The 16,583-nt window shown below is 43.1% G+C and overlaps 1 protein-coding gene across 2 annotated transcripts in view; it reads left to right on the top strand.

Annotated features, from left to right (window-relative positions):
- The window catches only part of ZNF410 (zinc finger protein 410), a 37,713-nt gene that overhangs the window by 17,390 nt on the left and 3,740 nt on the right, over window positions 1-16,583 (top strand). The window contains exons 4-11 of one of the 2 annotated variants that reach the window (XM_004698705.2): window positions 1,864-2,082; window positions 3,756-3,947; window positions 6,679-6,829; window positions 7,264-7,445; window positions 7,881-7,970; window positions 11,865-11,990; window positions 13,076-13,216; window positions 14,680-14,807. In XM_004698705.2, coding sequence (XP_004698762.1) covers window positions 1,864-2,082; window positions 3,756-3,947; window positions 6,679-6,829; window positions 7,264-7,445; window positions 7,881-7,970; window positions 11,865-11,990; window positions 13,076-13,216; window positions 14,680-14,807 — 1,229 coding nt within the window. Of the gene's footprint in view, window positions 1-1,863; window positions 2,083-3,755; window positions 3,948-6,678; window positions 6,830-7,263; window positions 7,446-7,880; window positions 7,971-11,864; window positions 11,991-13,075; window positions 13,217-14,679; window positions 14,808-16,583 lie in introns of those variants that run through there. The other variant, XM_045288000.1, reaches the window with a different exon arrangement.

Here is a 16,583-nt window from a genome sequence, read left to right as displayed (position 1 = left end):
TGAGACACTCATCTTTTGAATCTTTCTAACTGAAACTCCTGATAATAGGTCTGGCCTTGTGGAAACAGAAGAGCTAGTAATTGGGAGACCTATTGTACAGGGACTATTAGCAAGATGAACATGGTTTTTGGTGCTATAAATTCTTTTGACCCTGATTTTTGGTTTGGGAATATTAATGTTAAATCAGAGCAGGGTCAGTAACTTGTTGATGACCATTTATTTGTTATAAATTCTTCTGGTTACCATCCTCTAATGATGTTCTTAACAATTAAAAAAATTATTCACAGTTTTTAATTATAAATCAGGTGAGGGTTAGCGTTTCAGATCATCCATTCTGTATTCAACAGTTTCAACTTCTCATCAAACTCTAGTTTTCACCCTTCACCTGCTTCTTGGTTTGTCTTCTCCCTCTGTTTCAGATTTGAAAGACTCAAGAAGGATGAATATGTTCGAACAAACCATGTTCATTTTAAAGATTTCCTATCCTCGCTCTTAGCTCTCCCTGTCTTGGAGCCTCTTCTATTTCCCAGCGCCTATTTTTCTTTTTTAAACATTTTATTAGGGGCTCATACAACTGTTATTGCAATCCATACACATATCAATTGTGTAAAGCGCATTTGTACTTCATTCTCAAAACATTTTCTCTCCACTTAAACCCCCGACATTAGGTCCTCATTTTTCCCCTCCCTCCCCACTACCCCCTCCCTCATGAGCCCTTGATAGTTTATAAATTGGTATTTTGTCATATCTTGCCCTGTCCGATGTCTCCCTTCACCCACTTTTCGGTTGTCTGTCCCCCAGGGAGGAGGTCACATATAGTTCCTTGTAATCGGTTCCCTCTTTCCTACCCACTCTCCCTTTACCCTCCCTGTTTTGCCACTCACACCACTGGTCCTGTAGGGCTCATCTGCCCTGGATTCCCTGTATTTTCAGTTCCTATCTGTACCAGTGTACCTCCTCTGGTCTAGCTAGACTTGCAAGGTCGAATTCGAGTCATGGTAGTGGGAGCGGGGAGGAAACATTTAGGAATTAGAGGAACGTTGTATTTCTCGTCGTTGTTACATCGCACCCTGACTGGCTCATCTCCTCCCCGAGACCCTTCTCCCAGCGCCTATTTTTCTACTCATATATTGGGAGTCATATTTTCCAAATCCTTCTAGATTTTCAACATGGGATGATTTTCAAGTCCTAATAAATGTTGGTATTTATTAAGTATTGACATGGCAGAATTATTGTTAGGCTTTCATCTTCTCCCTTAAAATGGGGTTCTTGAGAGCAAGTCTAATAAAATTTTTTTTTTTAATAATTTTTATTGGGGGCTCTTACACCTCTTATAACATTCCATAATGAGTTGTTTCTTTATATCTAGTGTTAACTTGGGGCTGAAGTGAAGCATATTAGTAGTTCTGTAAGATTTCCAGCCTGTATTTTTTTTTCCTGTAGTGACTTAGAACAATCACATGAGTCTAATAAAAAGCAAAAGGGAGGGGAGCGGGAAGTAAGAGGGATGATCCATCCCCCTAATGAAAATAATTTAAATTTTAAGTCAATATTGAAGGCACAGATGTTATTTGTGCATTTGGCTTTTGGCCTCAAAAAGGACAGTTCTGTAATTACTGTAAAGCCACATGCTGAACATGCCTGGCTATTAGTTACTGCCAAGTGTCACTTATTCCATCTTGCCTGACGCCATCTCTGAAGTTCTTGTGTGAGGCACTTCATAAGATGAAAATACTTCCTGCTCCTGAAAGGTGTTGAGACTAGGAATAGCTACGGTGAGGGCATTTGAGACTATAAATAAATCAAAGTGGCAAGCTTCTTGGTGCTAAGTGCTACCTAAAGCCGTGCTGTTTCCTTTTCTAGATGATACTTCAAATCATACTAACTCTTCCAAAGAGGTCCCTTCCTCAGCTGTGTTGAGAAGCCTTCAGGTGAATGTGGGCCCAGACGGAGAGGAGACCAGGGCTCAGACTGTACAGAAGTCCCCGGAGTTTTTGTCGACTCAGGAGTCTCCTAACTTGTTGCAAGATCTACAGCCAAGCGATAGCACCTCTTTTATTCTACTTAACCTCACCAGAGCAGGTATTCTCTTCCCTTTCTTGAACTCTGGCCATGCTTAAGAAAAACTTGGGGGAGTATGGATGTGCTATATTGCACCGAGTCGCACAATGGAAAGAAGCTTCAGTATTTTATTATTTTGGAGGATTTGTAAAGCCTGGTGTCCAATTAGAGTGAGAGGACTCTCAACTCAATACCATCAACTCGATTCCAACGCATAGCGACCCTCAGGACAGACTAGAAGTGCCCCGGTGAGTTTGCAGGATGTAAATCTTGACGAGAGTAGAAAGCCTCAACTCTCTCCTCCAGAGCCTTGGGTGGTTTCTAGCTGCTGCTGTGCAGTTAGCAGCCTAACGTGTGACCGGCCACGCTGTCAGGGCTCCTGAAAGGACTGTGGGAGGAGGACTCACAAGGTTCTCAGGCCCTGAGTTGGAAGGATGGTGGTGAGCTCAGGAGGAGCAGCGCATGAAGGAGGAACATTCATTTTCTTTTGTGCCTGCTGATGTTGAGATTTCTGAAGGCAACTTGGGAGGAGTTGGCCTTTACAGAGTTAGAAGCAGGATCCAGAGTTGTGGAGAGAAGTCTGGTGTGAAGTAAGTGGGTTTGTGCTAATTGGTATTTAAGAATTATCTGAAACCTGAGTGTGGATTCATTCACTCAGGAAGTCTGGAGCATCCATAGAAATGAAAGCAAGGTGGCCAGGAGGAACATTAGAACTGATTCTGATGATGTATATATATAACTCTTTTTAAAAGTGATTTAACTGGGGAAGTGTATGATATGTGAATATTATATCAGAAAAGTTATTAGACTAAAAAGCAAACTTGACCAGTAGTTACCAAGGGTGACGGAGGAAGAGTTTTGTGGAGGGGCATGGAGTTTATGCTAATGGTGGTGGAATAATTTGGAAAGGGATAGCAATGATGGCTGTATAACATGAAGAGTATGATCAATGGCAGTAAATCACATGTGAAATTGTTGAATTGGGCGAGCAACACTGGGACCCTAGAATAGAACTTCCCAGAGGGGAACAGAAGAATGGGAAGGAGCAGAACTGGAGACCGGGGAGGAGATACCGAAGAGAAACCAAGGAAGGAAAGATATCTGAGGAAGAAAAGTATTAAACTACAGGATAAGATTGTGCTCAATGACCTTAGCAAGAACACTTGTTACTGGGATAGTAGAGGTGGAAGATGGGATTAAAGAGAATAAAGGGGAATGAATAGATGAGAAGTTGGGTATAAAATGTGAGGGTACATTTGTTCAAGAAACTTGACCTTGACGTGGACAGGTGAGAAGGTGTATATAGAAATACTCAGTGTTTGTATTCCCTTGAAAAGTAAAGTGGGAGAGAGTCAAGCTCTACAGACTGAAAGGCTACACGAGAAGGCTGGCCAGAGAGAGGAGCAGGTTACAGCTGGGAGAAGGGAGACACAGGAATGTGAAGGCTACAGGAGAGATCCTTAGAAGATGAGATTGAGATACCAAAGCCAGGTGGCTGGGAAGGAAAGTCTTGCCTGAGAAACAGGAGGGGGCAAGGTAGAGACTCGCCTGCATGCTGATGCTGACCGTTCTCTCTGAGACTAGAAGCCTGAGAGATGGGGAATGACTGATTCAGGATTTGGAATGTTCCTGAGCCAGGGCAGATAAAAGGATTGCTTGATGTCTAACTTTCATTTGTCCTTGTTTTCCTTCAGGTCTGGGCTCTTCAGCTGAGCACTTAGTATTTGTACAAGATGAGGCAGAGGATTCAGGAAATGATTTCCTCTCCAGTGAAAGCTCAGACAGCAGCATTCCATGGTTCCTCCGGGTTCAAGAGTTGGCCCATGACAGTTTGATAGCTGCCACTCGTGCACAGCTCGCGAAGAGTGCAAAAACCAACAGCAATGGTGAGACAGATCCCGGCGATGTCTTCATTGTCTCTGCAGCTGTAACAGAAATACCACAGGCAGATGGCGTTGACAAACACGCGTGCATTCTCTCAGAGTTCAGGTGGCTAGAAGTTGAATTCAGGGCACCAGATTAGGGAAGGCTTGCTTTCTTTTTGGTGCTGAGGGAAGGTCTTTGTTTCTTTTGAACATCTGGGCCCAGCATTCCTTAGAGATCTCTTTGTGTCCGGCATCCACCTTCCCGTGTCCGGGTTGTTCTCAGCACAAAGACCCGAAGTCCAAAGATGCACTCTGCTTCTTTCTCTTATTTCCTGGTGTGAGTAGGCCCTACCATCTCTGCTGGCTTCTCTCACTTTTTCTGATTTGTAAGATAAAAGATAATGAGGCCCACACCTCAGGGAAACTGACATGAGTAAGGGACGTGACTTTAGAAAGAATCATGGATTCCACCACTAATATAACAGTCATAACCTAGTCCTGCCCCTCTGTTAGAGGCAAAGGTGGTAACCCAAACCCACTGCCATCGAGTCGGTTCTGACTCATTGTGACTATATAGGGTTCCTGAAGCTATAAATCTTGATGGGAGGGTGTGGCTGGTGGATTTGAACCACAGACCTTGTTGCTAACAGTTCAACGCTTACTGGACAATGCCCCCAGGGCACCCTTTAGGCAAAGGTTAGGCATACAAACACCACAAAACAGGAGGGTTGCATCTATGGCTACTGTAGTGAGTGAGTTGAATAGTTTTAACAGTGACCATATATCTCTCAAAGCCAAAGCTATCTGACCCTACAGAAAAAAAATGGTTAACCTTTGCTCTAGCCGATGCCCTCTTCCATACATTTTATCCCAAGAGCAAATTACTCATTCATCTAACAGTAGACTGTTGGTGTTTTCCATGGTAGACAACACCTGTTATTAAAAGGTGTTGCATTTCTTTTTCTTTTCCATCTCTTAGTCTCTTTTTAACCAGTTCTATCTGTGTGAGCACAGACAGGTAGCATTCCGTGGCTCCTTGGGTTCAGGAGTTGGGCCACGACCAACTATGAATATGCGAATTATTAGTTGAGGTCATTTTAAGCTAATCTAACGTCCTTCAACAATGCTTTGTTTTTAAAAAAACACTGTAACTGAGGGAGCATTCCTTTGAGTGAGTGATTTCATAAGGACTCAAATAAAAGACAACTCGTTGTTTTCAGAGATTGTTTGTTTCTGAGGGGGAAAATCAACTTTATTAGTTGAGCATATGCGGGTAATCCCAGATGTTGAAGAGAAGGGATTTCACTGATGTCTCCTTCCCTGATATTATGCTTTCAGTCTCCTTCTTTTATGATCACATTAGGTTTTCATTGCCGTATAAAATTAAAAATGGGCACAAAGGCCCATTTTAAATCTCTATGTGACTTGTATTAGAAATTAATTAGCGCTCTGGGGATGTTGAGAAAATTTCTTTATAGTATTAACTCTTTTGTGCTGTTGAAATGTAACCATGTTTTGCTAATACATTTTCAATTGAACAAGTTTGGGTTTTTGTTTTTTAAATCACATGTTGGATAGTATTTGAAAATGAAATAATATTAACCAGCCAAAGGCATCCTAAGATTTGCTCTGAGCTTGGAGCAATTATCTTAATGACTAACATTTGATGAAGTGCGTGCAGCAAGGAAACCCAACCAGGGCTTTCAGTGAATTAATTTAGGTTCGACCCTCTGCTGAGAATTTGCCTTTCCATCCCAGATATGCTGACTCAGAATGTATACTTAACAGGATCCTCCCGTGAGTCAATGAACCAGTCTCTTAGAAAATCACCTCAAGCTGTTGTTAAATTGTAGTTTCCAGTTTAGTGACCTGGAGTGAAAGGCAAGTTTTCAGCAGGGGGTGGAATCCGAATGAACCAGTTGGAAGCCCGCCCAGTCGAGCCTGGGAAGCAAGAGAAGAGTAATAAGATGAGACAAACTGTCTTTGGTCAACTGTCAAGCTCCAGAAAAAGTAATAGGTGCAGCAGATACCTGCACTTGGTTTAGGGAAATATGAATCTTGCTCCATAAAGTTACCGAGCTGAGTGTCTCTGAATGTGTTTCTCTTCATTGATGTCCAATTGTGTCTTGAAGAAAATGGAAGAAAAGGAACATCGATGCCAATCTGAAATTCATGTCAAGTTTTAATGACCTGATTTCACCACCTCTAGTAGCTAGAGCTCACTGTTCCTCCATTGATTCTTGGAACAAAATTCCAGCAGATATTATCTTTGAACTTCTTTTTAAAATGTGATTAGAAACTTAAAAAAATCAAGAAGGTATATCTCGTTCCCCAGAGTGACTTCACGTGGTAGAAATCCAAGCAGGGCCACCTGCTTGAGAAATCTCTTGCGTTACGCCCACAACGAAGCCAAAGTGGCTGTTCCTCAAATTATAGCTCATCATGTTATGAACCAGGGCTTTAAGTCACCTACAGCACCCTGTCCTGGCTATTGATGCACCTACTTTCCTACCAGCTTGCAGTTTAAAACAGGTAGAATTCTGCTTTCTGGAACTTCTGATATAGAATCATTCTAGACATTTCTTACATCATAAAAGAGAGAGCTAGTATGAAAATAGCTTTTGGTAATATTCTGAAAAGAGGGCAGAGCTAAAAAACACTCTAGTTTCTCATGTTAACTGGATACCACCTGATGAATGATCTCAGGGGTAAAGTATGTGGGCTGGATTACAACTAGGTGAATGTCTTACAGGGGAAATTGTCCACCTTGGTTCTGGTGAAGGGCAACCCAAAGACTCGGGGCCCCTCCCTCCAGTGGAGAAGAAGCTCAAGTGCACAGTGGAAGGCTGTGACCGGACCTTTGTGTGGCCAGCTCACTTCAAGTACCACCTCAAAACTCACCGGTGAGCAAATCTGAGAGCCCGTCCCTGGAGCTCACGAGCCTTGATTCCTCCCAAGGAACTTCTCCCCCAATTGACAGGTTAACGGAAAGTAGGGCTTCCGGATTACTTCTGGTTAAGAATGTCTTTTGTTCTTTAACAGAAAGGTTTGAGCTGTCCAATTTACCTCGTTCTTGACCAGTATTTAATAAATGCCTTCGAGCGAAAGGTTTCAATCTCACCGTAAAGCATAGTCTCTTGAAAAACTTAATACATAAGCTTGGGCCCCGCACTAAACCGATGAAATTAGTATTTCAAGGTATGGGGCCTAGGTATCTGTAGCTTTAACAAACTCTTCAGGAGATTTTCATCCAGGCCTTGGATTTATTGTCAGCCTGGAGATGCCTCTCAAGTGAAGAATGTTTTCAAGTATGGTTGCTATGTGATTATTTTTGCAGAAATGACCGCTCCTTCATCTGCCCTGCAGAAGGTTGTGGGAAAAGCTTCTATGTGCTACAGAGGCTGAAGGTGCACATGAGGACCCACAATGGGGAGAAGCCCTTTATGTGCCCTGAGGCCAGCTGTGGTAAGCAGTTTACTACAGCTGGAAACCTGAAGAACCACCTACGCATCCACACAGGTGTGTGCAACCCCAACAGGCCTGCCTTAGGAAAGGCTGTAGGGTGGGGAGAGAAACAAAGGTCTGCATCCCCCTTCCCCACCTGCACCTTACCCCGTGTAGTACCCAGGGCAGGTTTGGCTCGGTGTGGTGTATATGACTCCAAAAATGTTACTGCCCAAAGCAACGTCTGTGTAAAGCTCAGAGCTATCTGCCTCATCATAACACTGTTAGCCGAGAGGGTCTTATAAACCTTACTGTGCTTTAGGCTCCTGGAGGCAGACACCTAAGTGTAACATAGGAGATCTTTGAGATCTTGCTAGGCAGCCCAGCTGAAATGATAGAGCATGAATTTAAGCAGTTGGAGGAAGTCACTGAACTAGTGTAAGATCAACAGGGAAAGAAAGCAATAGTCAACAGAGCCTGAATCCTTCTTTTCTTATTCCCTGTCTACAGGAGAGAAACCGTTCCTCTGTGAAGCCCAAGGGTGTGGCCGTTCCTTTGCTGAGTACTCTAGTCTCCGCAAACATCTGGTGGTTCACTCAGGTATTAGAACCTGTACCATTTGTAGGAAGGGGTGGGGAAGAAGTCATAAATAGTAAACTTTGCTGATGGGATACAAGACCAGACTATTCAGGATAGTCTGCTCCTATGAAGTCCTGTATTTAAAAACAAAACCAAAGCCTGCATTACTTTCAGCCTTACAGACTCATTGACGAAGGCTATTGTCAATGAAAACCCGAGTACGCTGGTGACCCATGTGCAGTTTGTTACAAACTCAAACTGAAATGGTTCACCATACAGATAGATAAAGCCCCTTCACCATCTTGCCAGGATCAGAAATCCAAGGCTTTCATCCAGAAGGAAAATGTAATTGCCATTGTTTATGGCTGAGTCACTGAAGGGCTTTCGAATGCAGACCTTTTCCTGTGGGGATCAGCAGATTTGTTTGGCACTGTGCCGGGTGCAGGCACCCTGGTGGTGTGGTGGTTGAAGCACTCAACTGCTAGTCAAAAGGTTGGCAGCTTGAACTCACTGGCCTCTCCAAGGGAGAAAGATGTGGCAGTCTTGAGACTTGGTGGGACAGTTCTGTGCTGTCCCAGAGGGTCACTGTGAGTTGGAATTGACTCAACAACTTCAGGGTTTGGGGGGGTTATGTGGGGAGAATTTATAAGATAAATCAAATATAGATCATGCCTTTTGGGAATTGATATACCCATTCCTCTGGGAAGTATTTCAAATCAGGAGAAAGTGTGACTGGTGTCAGCGGTCGCAATATTGCTGTTGTGCAAGCTGAGCAAGAGTGAGTCCCCATTTCCTATTTTGCACAGACAGACCTTGTCATTCCCAGCAGCACAAGAAGAGAGAGGAGTCAGAATCGGTGACACATGTTGGTTTGGAGCCTCCATCAGTCCCCCACGGTCCTCTCAGTTGGCTCATTTTATGCAGATGGGCTGGCCTTCTCTGCTAAAGATGGCTTTCAAAATACTGTGAAAACATTCTATAGCAGCTCTCTTATCTCCCTTTCTATTTAATGTCCTCCCTAACAGGTTAGGTGCCACCCAGCAAGAAACGTGCGTCTTGTCAGAGGGAGCGTTTCTTAGGGGATTGGGGGAGTTACGTGGACAGCAAGGCTGGAGAGGACCTTTTAGAAAGGCATAGAATGCCAAGAGGACTTCCAGGGACCCCCAAAGACTAAGCTACTCATCGTTTGAGCCAGTAGCTTTCGATTGCAATACTGACGGAAAGGTTGGGGGTTGGGGACAGGCAGTGCTGGCTTTGTCAATACATGCACTTAAATCAGTAAATTATTTAAGATATACATAGTATTTTTAAAACAAACCCACACAATGGCGCCTCAGAAGGTCTGCTCCTGAAAAGTCCCAGCCATGGAACCCCCACAGAGCCGTTTACAAAGGGAGGGATCCAGTTGGAGCACATGTCTCCTGCAGATGAGGCCACCGTGAGTTGGAATGGACTTGATGGTATCTGACTGGGGTTGTTTGGAAGGGCATGCCAGAGAGTTTGGGAAGGCCACTGCAGAAAACTCTGCTGGGAAAGCTGCAAAAATGACATGGAAAGTCGAGGAGACAGTGCGGTCTAGGGTGGGGGCAGGGAGCATAGAAAGAGAATCACTGGAGAAATCGACTGGACGTCACAGCTGTCTGTAATGGCCATGAGGAAATCGGAGCACCAGTGAAGGCCGTGGGTGCCAGAAGATGAGGGCAAGTTGGCTTTCACAGTTGTCAGCATGGCTCTCTGACGTCTGAGGAGAGGTTAGAAAGCTGCGCCAAGAGGAGCCTGCAGACTAGCCCAGAGTTCCTGGAGGGCAGGAACATGGAGCAGATCCTCATGTAGTTAAAATGTGGAGATACTATGAAATCACATGGGACTTTTGTTACATGTGGATTCTGATTCAGTACATCGGGTGGAAAAGCAAATTCCAGCAAGGGAGTTGAAGCGTTTTGAAGTTGTTTTCTATATGTAAGTTGGAGCCACTTTCAAATAAAGTTTCATTTCATTTCCATTCTTAGGGGCGGGGGGTGGGGGTGGGGCTGGTAGTGCAATGGGTTAAGCTTTGGGCTGATAACCGAAAAGTCTGCCCTTCGGACCCACCATTGGGAGAAAGGTGGGGCTGTTTGCTTCCTTAACGATTTACAGCCCTTAGAACCCCGGGGGGCCAGTTCTGTGCTGTCCTGTAGGGCCATTATGATTTGGAATCAGCTCAACGCCAGTAGGATTTGGAGGGTTTCCAATTTGTGTGCCTTAACATTTTTTTCCTTGCCTTGTCGTCCTGACTAGAAATCCCAGTATGATGTTGAATATAAATGTGAAAGCAGGTTTCGTTGTCCCCAGATGTCGAAGAAAGCATTCCGTCCACACACACACACACACACACACACACACACAAAAAGCATTCCATCCTTGGTCTTTCTTTTCTTTCTTTTAATCATTTTATTGGAGGCCCTTACAGCTCTGATCACAATCCATCCATCCATCCATTGTGTCCAGGACATTTGTACATATGTTGCCATCATCCTTTTCAAAACATTTCCTTTCTATTGGAGCCCTTGGTCCCCTTTCTCTTTCACCAGGTGTTCTTATCAGGCTTCAGCCTTCCCATCATTCCTAGTGTGGCTGTGTTTCTCGTAAACGCCTGCCAGCTTTCGTCAATGCTTTTCCTGTGTCTATTGCGATGATCATGTTGTTTTTGTTGTTTATTAACATGGTATATTGCAGTAATTGTTGTATGTGCAAAGATAGTACTATATAGGTATATAGGAGGGGGCTTCAAGAAATTAATGGAAAACTAGAATTTTAAATATACTGGAATTTTTCCATGATCTTTTTGAAGCCCCTTTCTACAGGGCCACTCAGAATCGAATCAGTGGCAGTGAGTTAGTTTTTTTTTTGTTTTCTGCACACACACACACACTTCTACATTCTTTTTTACTCTCCATGTCAGTGGATAGAAATTTATCACAATTTGCTTTGGGACAGGAAATTTCCAAATCAAAGGGCAAATAAATCTATGCATTTTCTGGACATTGACAAATGATTTGCCTGGGAAAGTAGTACTTTGTGTTTCTATCAACCATATGAGATTGCTTGACAGTGTTTTTTTGTTTTTTTTTTAACATTTTATTAGGGCCTCATACAACTGTTATCCCATTCCATACACACATCAATTGTGTAAAGCGCATTTGTACATCGTTTCTCAAAACATTTTCTCTCCATTTAAACCCCCGACATTAGGTCCTCATTTTTCCCCTCCCTCCCCGCTGACAGTGTTTTTATCACTGTGAATTTAGTGCCCAACACTTAACAGAAAAAGAAAAATCCTCATACCTAGTTTTCCTTAAAAGATAAAAAAGATTCAGAGCCCCTGGCAGTGGTCAGCATAAATTCACACACTACACTCGTTGCCCGAAACCAAATACCAGCTGCTCCTTTGTGGGGAAAGTGCTGTCTAGGTGCCGAGGCTCCTGACTGGCCCATTTCACAGACTGATGCCGCCTTCTAGTCCGCTGTGGGTGTGAGTGTTTGGCCTTTGCTCTCAGTGAATGGTGAAGACCCTGAGAGTGTTATGGCAGGGAATAGGGAGAGGGAAGGGAGCTTTGAACTTAGGGTTAGCATCCTTGAGGAAAGTTTCTGAAAGGGCAGTCAGTCAGTGGTCCCTGTGGCTGCTGATCCAGTCACCAAAGAGGTTGGGTTTTGGAGGCAGTGGTGCACTGGGTCAGGAAAGAATGGGGGTTGGGAGCAGTGCACGTACTGACCTTCCCGCCTTCCCTCCTGTGCTGGAGGCAGCGATGCTGGCAGAAGGGAGGAGTAGGAGATGGAACAGCAACCCTGTTTAACGATCTGTGTTGAACATTCCCTTGCAGTGAGAACCGTACTTTATCTTTTTGTTCCCCTGTCTGAACCGGGTCTCGGTTTCAGGAGAGAAGCCTCATCAATGCCAAGTGTGCGGGAAGACCTTCTCTCAGAGTGGGAGCAGGAATGTGCACATGAGAAAGCATCACCTACAGATGGGAGCCGCGGGGAGTCAGGAACAGGAGCAAACCGGTGAGGAGAGTGGACAGAGTGGAGGGCTGTGCCTTCCAGGTCCCAAAAGCCAAATAACTGGTGGGGCTGGGTGTCTGGAAGTTTCCAGATTCTGTTTTAGATAGAGAGACCTAGTTTCATTTGTTTGATGGGTGGGCTAGTGACTACCAAACCTAGCTGTACAGTAGAATTATGTGTAAAAGTTACATACACATATGTGCCGATAGTTCAACTCCCCCTCCTCCACTCCAGTAAAACTAACAACCTGATTGTGAGATTATTTGAGAGTAGGATCCCAGAATCTGTCATTTTAAATGTTCCCCTAGTGAGCATTGAGTTCATGTTAATAGTAGTGGAATAATTTAGAAAAGGGTGATAATAATGGTTATACAACATAATGAATGCAATCAATATCACTGAATTATCACACAGAAATTATTGAATTGGCAAATGTTGTATTTTAACAATTAAAAACAAGTTCTTATAATGAATTTGATGATAACTAATCTAGTAATGATCTGTGAACCAGCATTTGAGTGATGAAGATCTTTGTATGGCCAGGATTGGGCATTTTGTTAGTTACCAATCATGGCTACCTCTTTGCCCTAACTCGAATTTGTTAACTTATTCTTACTCTTTTTATTCTTAATCCTTGTCCATCCCATTTCTTCATCAGCTATTTCATTACAAATATTTCTTTATAAAAAATCACCCATCCCATTTTATGCTAATTCCTCAGTTACTGATCACAAACAAGGATCTTTTTTTTTTTTAATTTATTTTTTTTAATGAGGATCTTTACTCCTAAGGCTCAACCTTTCTCTTCATCTAAGTTACTGTATATACTTGTGTATAAGCCAAGTTTTCAGCACATTTTTAATGCCGTTTTTGTGGTAAAATTAGGTGCCTCGGCTGATACTCAGATCGGCTTATACTCAAGTATATACGGTATTCTTGTTTTCCAAAAGTAAGTGCAATAAGAGATGGCACTCCAGGACCCAGGCTTATGGCCAGTTGTGCAGGGAGAGGCAAGCTGCCTGGTGAAGGGAAGTGAGCATAGCCGGGAGAGAGGTTGACTGCTGTGTGTCTCGTCCTGTTCTCTGCAGCGGAGCCACTGATGGGCAGCAGTTTGCTTGAAGAGGCCTCAGTTCCCAGTAAAAACCTGGTGTCTATGAATTCCCAGCCCAGCCTTGGTGGAGAGCCCTTGAACCTACCAAATACCAGTTCTATTCTGGGAGTTGATGATGGTAAGATGTTCAGTTCTCCTTTATTTGGGGAAAGTGGGCAGAAACAAAGGAGTGGGGTTGTCTCCAAAATGCATATTTGAATTCAGCTCGTTTCTCGTTAGTAGCTGTGGTGTGCTTGAGTCATATTTATATTCCTTGTGTCCGGGGTGGATAAGTAAAAATGGAAACTTAAAAGTTTTTTCTTTTGAAAAGCTCATGTAACAAAAAAGACATTTTTTAAAAAAAAGAAAATTATCTATAATCCTAGCATCCTAGCCCAACTATTTTTTATCTTTCCTATTGCAGTTATGGAAGAACTTAACTTTTAAAACATTTATACTGAACATAACCAGGTTTTACAGAGGAGATATAAAGCAATTTCTCCCTACCTTCAAAAGCCATGCCTTCTGGAGACCAGAAAGGGCTCTCTAGGAAACAGTTGCTCCTCTCTGGTATAGAAATTTCACTCAAGTTACACAGGCCAGGCCCTCTTCTCTGAAAAACCTAACAGGTGAGGTCAGCATGCCTTTGTTCAGTGCCTACTATGTGCCTGGCACCATGGGAGAGACAAGAGTAGGAGACAGGGTCCTTAATCCCAGTTGAGAAGACAAGACTTACTTATGGGAAACGTCATTGAGTAAATAGAAGGTTGTGTATAAGCCAACATGAAATTATATGCTATCGTATAGGAGGGACCGTATGAGCCTGAAATTCCCTCATGAGCCTTCTGTTTGAGGGATATGTGTAAACTATGTACAGAAACTTCTCTTGGTATTCCCACTAAATGGACATTTAAGTCTGAACTCCTGGTTGTAGTTGCCTGTGCCATTTTCAATCAGTTTTAGGTAGAAGTGGCCATGTATGTGCATGTAACTTCCACATAGCGCCTACAAGGGCCCAGAATTTGCTGCCATAGAAGCCTGTGTTCTTTTCTGATTGGCTCATACAGTGGGTTACTTGTATGGAGCTCGGTGCCCAGCTCTGGGAAAGAAAGTCTGAGGGGACAAAGGAGATTTGGAATTTGGTGTAGGAGTAGGAACTTGGAAGCCAGTTTAACTTAAGCTGTTGACTTGTGTAGCTGAGTGCTGTTTGCATCCTTGGTGCCTCCCTGATCCACCTGCCGGGGCAGCTTTCGCCCTGTTTGATGTGTCATCCTAATCCAGGCCCCGTGCTGCAGTGCTAGTCCTCTGCTCTGGGGGGTCATAGAAATGAGCCACTCTTACCTCAAAATGTCTCGCCCCTGGCTGTGTATTTTACTGTGTATATTTTCACCAAACAAGTTAAAACATACATATTTCTTATGTATCCCTACATCTCCCTTATGTAATATAATACCTTCTAGTTCACTGATAATGATTATCAGACAGGAATTCATTTGGAAGGGATGTAGGAGACAGTTTCCAGGGAATCGTTTTGAGGGTTCTTAATGGAGTTATGTATGTCTGTGGATTCACTCCTTGACGCGTTGTTCTTTTGTTTCATAGAGGTGCTTGCTGAAGGATCCCCACAGCCCCTGTCTTCAGTGCCTGATGTGACCCATCACTTGGTGACCATGCCATCAGGGAGGCAGTCATATGAGGTTTCTGTCCTCACTGCAGTAAATCCACAGGAGGTAAACTCTCTCTCCCTTACTTAGTTTCTTTGGAGACAGACAAGTGTGGAAAGTGATTTGGGATCTAGTCTACGGGATATGAGAAGAAAATAAGATTCTTTCACTTGTATTTTCCGGACACTTGGACAAAAATGTCTCACTTTAATCCAAGTCCAACTTTAGTTTGGAGAGAAGGAATCTGAATTGGGAGAGGTGACCAGTCCCAGGTGTTCCTTTATGTACACTCCTTAATGATGGGTGTCTGATCCCACTGTCTTAGGCCTCACTATGAGATGAGAATGCTGTTTTAGTTTACAAAGAAAACCGCATCCAGGGATAGAATAATCGCATGAAAACAGTGGGGAAAATCATTAAAAGTAATTATTGTTTGGTCTGTTAGGGTCAGATGTCTGGAGGGTAGCAAGGAGAACCAACTGAGGGTATGGGAATATATTTATTTGTATATGAATGAGCAACCGGGTACTTCCAACTCATTATTCCTGGCATTTTGACCTAGAAACTAGAGTGAAAACCATCAGACTCCTGGAATCTTGGGGTGTTTTGTTGACTTTATGACACAAGGTGGGCGGGGGCATGGTGTGGGTGACTTTATCATAAGCCCAAAGCCAAGGTAGCTTGGCTCCCCCTTTGGCATTACAATATCTTTTAGTCTTCTCCCACCTCTGTCCCTTTTTATTAGAAACTTTATGCCACAGTAAGCTGCAATAGCATTTAAATGATTCATATCCTATAATGAATATTACCAATTACTCTATAAAATCCCTGGGGCTTATCCAGGGCCCTGGGCATGCAAGTTAATATTCCTGCTGGAGCCCTTCCCCGTGTCAGCTTTGCAACCCATCATCAAAGCCTGGCTTGAATTATGTTGAAAATTCTATGAGTACTGGTTCTTTCCTAGCTCACTGTGTGGTTACTGCTTTGGAACTAATTCTGGAACCATCCTTTTATTTTTCACCCTCTTCATCTGTTTTTAATTCACGGTAATTTTCAAGGATTAGCAAGAGAAAGAACCCCGTGTACCTATCACCCAACTGTAATAGTTGACTTAATACTCCTTGTTAATCCTTTATCTCTTTTTTTTGGTTTGTTACTGATTTGCTTGTGCCTGGATTATATTAAGGCAAATCTCAGGCATGTCATTTTCTATGTAAGTATGTCTGTATATACTGTTAAGCAAACCCACTGCCTTTGAGTAGGTCCCGACTCAGAGTGGTCCTGTAGGACATGGCCCTATATGGTTTCCAGGGTGCTAAATCTCTATAGAATCGGTCAGCCTCATTTCTCCATCGCAGAGTGCTAACGTTTATGTTAACAGTCCAGTGCTTTGCCCGTCGTACCCCTACCGCACCTCATACCACCACCAGTTAAGGGTTTGGGAGTGTGGGGGGTTGGTGGTGGTAGTGGTGTTTTTGTTTTATTAAAAGATCATTTTATTGGGGGCTCTTACAGTTCTTATAACAATCCATGCATCAATTGTGTCCAGCATATTTGTACATATATTGGCATTCTTATTTTCTAGACATTTACTTTCTATTGAGCCCTTGGTATCAGCTCCTCTTTTTTCCCTCTCTCCCCGCCTCAAGGGTTTTTTCATAACTATAGTTAGTTAGCTTTATTATGTTCAACAAAATTAATAATGTATTAATATCATCTTATACTTCCTAGTCTTTTTTCCCTCGCAGATATCTTTTTACAGTTGATATGTTTGGATCAGGATGACTCTAGACTCATATTAATATTTCTCTCAATCTATAATGGTCTCCTCTTTTTTTTTTT

The sequence above is a fragment of the Echinops telfairi genome, unplaced genomic scaffold (assembly GCF_000313985.2).
Source record: "Echinops telfairi isolate 266 unplaced genomic scaffold, ASM31398v2 ScPeMD7_18;HRSCAF=68, whole genome shotgun sequence".
NCBI lineage: Eukaryota > Metazoa > Chordata > Mammalia > Afrosoricida > Tenrecidae > Echinops > Echinops telfairi.
The sequence above is the reverse complement of the archived record's forward strand: the minus strand, read 5'-3'. Positions and strand labels throughout refer to the sequence as shown.